At 48.0% G+C, this 6,794-nt stretch overlaps 1 protein-coding gene across 3 annotated transcripts in view; it reads left to right on the forward strand.

Annotated features, from left to right (window-relative positions):
* MAP4 (microtubule associated protein 4) overlaps positions 1-6,794 on the forward strand; it is a 316,185-nt gene that overhangs the window by 290,302 nt on the left and 19,089 nt on the right. For all 3 annotated transcript variants that reach the window (XM_019507995.1, XM_019507997.1, XM_019507996.1), the window contains 2 exons: positions 4,691-4,750; positions 4,904-5,232. In XM_019507995.1, coding sequence (XP_019363540.1) covers positions 4,691-4,750; positions 4,904-5,232 — 389 coding nt within the window. The remainder of the gene's footprint in view (positions 1-4,690; positions 4,751-4,903; positions 5,233-6,794) is intronic.

The following is a 6,794-nucleotide window of genomic DNA, read 5'->3' on the forward strand; positions in this document are numbered from 1 at the left end:
GGGGGCAAGGGGCCACCGACTCCACCATGAGCTCCGTCTTTCACCTTTGTCTTTCGTGCCTAGTCCAGAAGGCTTTCTAGATTTTAATGACTTCAGTTCAGTTAGCTTCTTGTCCTGCAGCGATTTGAGGCATAAGTATGGGGAGATGAGATCTGAAGGGAGGCAAGATCAAGGAGCAGAGGTGCAGGAAGGCTGGTCCAGATGGCAGGAACTGCAGAGGGGAAAGCCTCCAGCACCGACAGTGCATGAGACCCGCTGCTGCACGGCTGAGGGGCAGAGTGTGAAGGTCTACCGGAGCAGATCCACAAGGAGCTGAAAAGCAGAGTTAGTCTAGAACTGGGAATGGGGGGGAAAAGCCAACAAAGGCAATGGGCGGAGGTGGAGAGCCTGTTCCTGGAAGATGCGATGGCAGAGAACGCACTGCGGGTGTCCGGAGAGTGGGCGTTTGGGATAGCGGTGAAAAATGTAGGAGAGGTGGAGTCACGCAGTGATTCATAGATCTGAGAAACCGAGAATTGAAGGCATGTAGGTCCATGAAGTTCAAAGCCAGAAGAATGTGGGAGAAAGTAGCCTGACCTATGGATCAAAGCCTTAATTTCACCCTGCGTGAGCCTAATAGCTTCTGCTTGGTAAAGACTGTGTTTCAGAAGAGTTTTTAGCCTGGACGTCGTGACCTCAAGAGATGGAGAATCAGCCTGTTCCAGTAGTTAATCGCTGCCACTGTGAAGCATGCTCTTTATTTCTAGTTGGAAAGCGCCTGGCTTCACTCGTTGGCCTATTGTTCTTGCCCTGTCTTTTTTGCTAGATTGGAGTCCTTTCGTACCCTGGGTTTTGCACCCGACTAACTACTTATCCACTCCATCACCTCTCTGTCGTCTTTGTTATGAGAAACAGCCGGAGTTTTCTCTAAGGCTATGGACGGATGCAACTTTTAACCTTCGTCAAAGGGGAGGCGAATCACTACCAAGCCTTCTATCAGCATCCTTTGAGACCCGGGCAAGGGTTGCATCTGTTTGTGCCCGAAAGCTGCTGCTGTAAAGCAGGGCTGTCAGACCTACAGCTGGGGATCCACAGGGCTTCTCACTGCCCATGGTCTGCACTGGCTCATGGGGAACCGGAAGGAGAGACTGCTGTGTCTGGGACTGCTGTGTGAGCAGAGCCAGTTCCCGGTTGCAATGTAGAACCCATATTAGTTGGTGGGCCGTATTCCCTGCCAGCACCCAAGGGGTTAATGCCACCCCTGCTTCCCCCCCACACCCTTTGCCACCACTGAAGGTAGCTTTTTTTGATTGCCATCGGTGATGAAAATCAGCAGAAATTGGAGGCAATCAGCGATGGGGGGAGCAGTGGTCGTGTTAATCCCGTCTGCTGGCAGGGAATGAGGCCTGCCTACTGATCTGAGGTCGACACCCCTGCTGTAAAGCATCTGCTCTAGCCATCACACCAGTTTTGTGGCTTTCTTCTGCTGCTTCTCTAGCTTTTAAAGCCACCTTTTTAAAATAGATGCCACAATTGGACACAGTTTTGTATGGCTCTCACTAAGGCCATATACTAAGCTCAAATCACTGCCTTCCTATTTGCCACTCTCCTGCATGCACAGCCACCACTCGCCTTTAGCTCTTTTTGCCTTTGAGACTGCTGCACAGAGGTAACAGACTTTTCAAAGGAAGAAACTGGGTCCTTTGGCAAGACGCATTTCCCACGAAACCATGCGGATTGCAGTGGTATTCCTCGCCTCTTGTTCTTGATTAACTGAATCTCATCTCAGTTTTCCCATTGTTTTGGGTTTGAACAGAGGAGTGACAGGGATCTTGTGGTTTACAGAGGTCCATCCCCTGCTATCCCATGCAGCTGTGTTAGACACCCTGTTTACTGGACTGTTCAAGGTCCATCTCCTGGCAAAGATGATCTCACTCCTTATCATTGAGAACCTTCTTATTTCCAGCCAAAACACCTTCCTGGCCAGCATATACTTAATTGGTGCCAATACCAATTCAGCTTAAATCAGGGCTGCCCAAGAGGTGGTCTTCAGGCTGCTGCGGCCCTTGAGGTGGGATAACCTGTTGTCTCCAGGCTCCTGGTCCAGGGCACTGCTCCCTGCATGGTTCTGCTGCTGGAGTCTCTGGGTTTTCCCTCTGCCCTCCAGCTTCTGCCACCCATGTCTGTCTGCGGACAGAGCAGCAGAGCCCACAGCCAGGAGGCTCGGGGACCTTACATGGCGTGGGAGTATGGGCACAGTGCAGTGGGGGTGCCTGCCACACAGCGCGGTGAGAGGTGAGCAACACCTGGTGCGGCGCAGCATGATGCACCCTGTGGCTGGGAGCCCTGCAGCCCCCGAGCTCAGAAGTTGAACAGCCCTAGCTTAAATAGCTCTTTTTTCCCTCCCCTAGTGCTTCCTGTCCTGTTGTATTTATAGGCAGTGATCATATATCTTCGTTCTTCATTCCCTGAGGCTAAACAAGCCAAGCTCTTCTAAAACAAAGTCTCCAGCCCCCCGATCGTGCTCATAGCCCTTCTCTGTCCTGTGTCAGTCTGAATCCATCTTCCTGACACGTGGGTTGCCGGCTGGTATGCAGCGCTCAAAGTGAAGTCCTATTACCAGGGCATTAGTATTTCCCTGTGGCTGTGGAGCTGCCTCACCTGATTCATTCTAGGTTGCATTTGCCCTTTTCATAACCGCATCATATCATTAGTCTGTGACTTAACTAGTACGCTCAGGTCTTTCTCATCCTCCATCGTTTCCAATTTATGAGCAGAAATCCTAGTTATTGGTTCCTACGTGCGTGACTTTTGCATTGGTACATCTATCTTCAAGGTCACCCGGTTCTTCCTGTGTGATGATCTGATCCTCCTCTGTGCTGACAGTCTCCCCCAACCTTGTAGTCAACACGTTTCATCAGAATAGCATTGGTTTTCATTTGTTTGTTGCCAAGGTTGCTGGGGGGGGATAAGTAAATTGATCCTAAGACGGATCCTTGCAATTCTACACTAGAAACATCCCTTCCAGTCCAGTAGCTCCTCCTTCAGCACCTGCCCTTCAGCAGGTTCCTTCCCCACCTTACGGTTCTTGTGGCAGGCAGTGTTGCCTGTCCCAACTAGTTATTTCTCACGTGGCAACATACCAAGTCCTTACCAATGCCCGAAAAGGCTGCTGTCAGCCTAAGGGCCTAGAGTAGACCAGCACCTCTTCCATACCCATTTTGCCTGCTGGCACATTAGCACTCTTCCAGGCATCTGGGATTTCCCCAGAGTTCAAGGATGCTGAATGCAAAATAAATATCCGTGGGACAAAAATCTCACCAGACAGTTCTTTTAGGACTCCTGGATATAAGTTGCGTGGAGGAGTCGATTTTAAGAAGATAGATCCCTGCTAGATGATGATCAGCATCTTCCTTTATTATTAATAGGCTGGCATGTACTTCAGCTTCACCCTCTAACATTAGCCTGTTGCTTTTCAGGTACAGAAAAGAAACGTTTATGGAGCACTTCTGCCTTTTCTGTACCACTATTAATGACTTTCCCAACGTCATCTAATGTTGGGGCTATGTCCAATAGCTAGGACTTCTTGATTTTAATCTACTTGTAAATAAAAAAGCTTCTTAGCATCCTTAGCTCTTCCAGCCACAGATTTTTATCAAATCCCTCAGCTTCCTTTATCACTTGTTTTGTACTTCATAACTTACCTTTTCTCCCACCTGTTACATGTTGCTTTTACATTTCGAATTACTGTCTGCACTTTGTCACTGACTCAGAAGGGACAAAGTTGCCTTTTTTTGATAGCAGAATTGTGGCTTTTTGCCCATCAAACTCCTGTTGGCAAACCCCCCAATTCTCATTTATCTTCTTCCTCCTAACAAATTTTGCATATAATTTTTCCTAGCTTTGAAAAATTTGCCTGTCCTGTCTCTGCCCATATGGAATACAATCAGGTCATAGTCGCTGGTCTCTAGGCAACCACCAATTTCTGGTCTAGTGATTAATTCTTCTTTATCTGTTGTTATGAGGTCCAAAATAATTATCTTGCGTTGGGTGCATTACCTTGTGTACTGGAAAATTATTGGGTAAAATGATCATGTTAGCGATGGTATTGTGGTTGTGGCTAAATAAAGGCAAACAGGTTTCAAACAGCAACAATCCTGCTTTTATCGTGTGGTGAAGAAAGTTGAGAAAAGGCCATAAACTGTTCCAATAAAGGCAACCTGAATGGGTGCATAGACAGGCTGATTTTAAAGGTGTTGGAAGGTGAATGTTTCTAGAAAGAGTAATTGCTGTAAGGCGGGGAAAACGCTTTCTATTTAAAAAGAAGAGAGTAAAACCCCAAATCCCCTCTCCCCATCTGCAGCCCTTGCCAAGTTTGAACTTTCCTGAGTTTTCAAGAATTATTTTTGCCTCAAACTGGGTTGATCTGAGCCATGAGCTGCGCTGTATTGTGTGCAATAAGATGCTCCCTCCCAAGGCCAGGAAAGAGTGTAACCCCAAAACAAGTAGCAAGGGAGGAGGATTGCCACTGAGAAGCGGTGTGGGAGTCGTGATACCCGAGCAATGCTAGAGAATGTCTGGCCTCTCCAAGAAATAGTGCCAGCACCCTGAAGGGTTGCTTGCGTGCTTTGGTTTTCACTCCGAGTGGTGGTAATGAATCTGTTTATACTGAAATAATGCAGAGAAGGCTGATTATGTTTCTGCTCTGCAGCTATCAAGACTGAAACCAAGCCTGCAGATGCCAAGAAGACCCCTGTGAAATCACCATCAGGTAATCTGGATCAGTTCCTGCCTCTGCCCCCAGGTCTGTTTGATGGCAGGAGCGTTTGTTCAATGGGTCGCTAGCTCCTTCACAGCTGCACATGTTCTGTTTGACACGAACGACATTTCCCCCAACCTCTCCTTTCTTCTATGATTACTGCAGCTGACTTGAGCCGCCCAAGGAGTACTCCTGGAAACTCGCTGAAGAGTAGCACCACAACCTCTACTGCTACCACCCCTACTACTACTATGACTTCACCTGGAGTTGCCACCAGTCGCCCCAAACCCAAGCCAGCTGCCACCAGACCCGCCACAGCCTCTAGTGCAAATGCAGATGCTAAAAAACCATTGGCAGCCAAAGCTCCGCTGAAAACCAGCACCACATCCAAGCCATCTCGCCCAACCAGCAGTGTTTCTGCCCCAGACCTGAAGAACGTACGCTCCAAAATTGGATCCACAGATAACATTAAGCATCAGCCTGGGGGAGGAAAGGTAAGTCTGTGACCGCGTTTGGAACTACGTGTACTCGCGTTTAAGAGTGGTTGGTGTTCCTCACTCTTCCCACTGCTCCTTGGCCTGGTTGTTTGTGCCTGCAGAGCTCTTCTTGGGTCCTGCAGTCTGCACGAGGCAATAGCGAGGTGGCAGAACAAGCACATACACATAACAGGCTCTTATTGGGAATATTAATAAGACTTCGAAAACCTTTCACCACCGAGAACAGAGGCATGCTTCTTATCTAAAACCTACCTTGTGAGAGAGCTCAGAGCTCACCTTTTCTGTTTCAAATAGAGGAGTTCAGTCTGCTAAGTCAGTGGCTCTCAACCTTTCTTGTACCAGGACCCATTTGTACACAATGACCAGTCCCAACCCAGTGCCCCTCACTCCCGACCCACTGCCCCCAGGCCCCAGCTCCCCAGTGTGTGGGGCAGTTGAGGGGGTGTACAGCCTCTTGCAGGCTGGAGCTCTGCCAGCCTGCAAGAGAAAAGCCCATTTCCCATGTTCTTCTCCTTTTAAAGGAGCATCCATTTTTTAAGTTTGATCTATTTTTAAAGTTTATTCACAACCATTTCATATATTCTTGCGACCCGTGTTTGGGTCACGACCCACAGGTTGAGAAGCGCTGTGCTAAATGATATGGAAGGTAGATTCATGTGCTACCCCATGGGAGACCTGGATTCAGGAGCAAGTCCCAGGACAGGCTGCCCCAAATGACATTGGGAATGTGCAGCTCTGAAGCTGAAATTAAGTCTGTGTGCCGTTCTCAAGACCCCCTCCCTGGTGGCCACAGCAAATTTTGGAGACAGCTATTGTAAGAGAAGTGGTTCATGAGACTTGCATGAGGAAAGGCAACTGAAAGCATGGATAGGACATAGCTTGTGACTCAATACAGGGGCTTTCTGTTGAATTTTTTCACTGTGACTCTTTACCACAAAAAGGCGAAGAGCCTTGTAGTGCCTCCAGAGCCCTTTCTAGGAGTCTGAGATTAACATACTGTATGCATTCATCAGCATATTGGAAGTCGGTCATTAACATCGTCCATATTATACGTCTCGTGGAGATGCATGATCATTCTACATTATCAAGCATCCTATATCCTACTCCTTGCCTGACCAAAGGTGGTGTTGGCAGTTTGTCTATAATCAGAGCCTTTACCTTGCATTAGTTAGAGCAGATTGCAGCCATGCTTTCCTGCAGTGAAGATCCTGCTGTGTAAACCTCCTTCTCAGAATAGGTCACTAAAATGGAACATATTATTGCTGGGAGCTGTAACCTTTGTTAGAAACATTAAAACAACGGGTCCTCCTAGGCACCACTGCAGCATGTCATAAATGGCATCACCTGCTTGAAAATAAGTTATAAGAAACCTCAGACTTATGACTGTAGAAGGTCATAGCATGGTCCTTAGAGGTTAGTATCCCAGAAGGGAGAAACTTCCACCCTTGAATCTGAAAAGGATGACCAAATCTAGCCCTGGGAGGCTTTGGGATACAGAGGAAGGTAGGAACTCCCACCTGTAAAGCAAGTGGAGACCAGATTGAGAGCTTGGGAGGTTC

The sequence above is a fragment of the Gavialis gangeticus genome, unplaced genomic scaffold, assembly GCF_001723915.1.
Source record: "Gavialis gangeticus isolate Ggan-Ray unplaced genomic scaffold, GavGan_comp1, whole genome shotgun sequence".
NCBI classification, from domain to species: domain Eukaryota; kingdom Metazoa; phylum Chordata; order Crocodylia; family Gavialidae; genus Gavialis; species Gavialis gangeticus.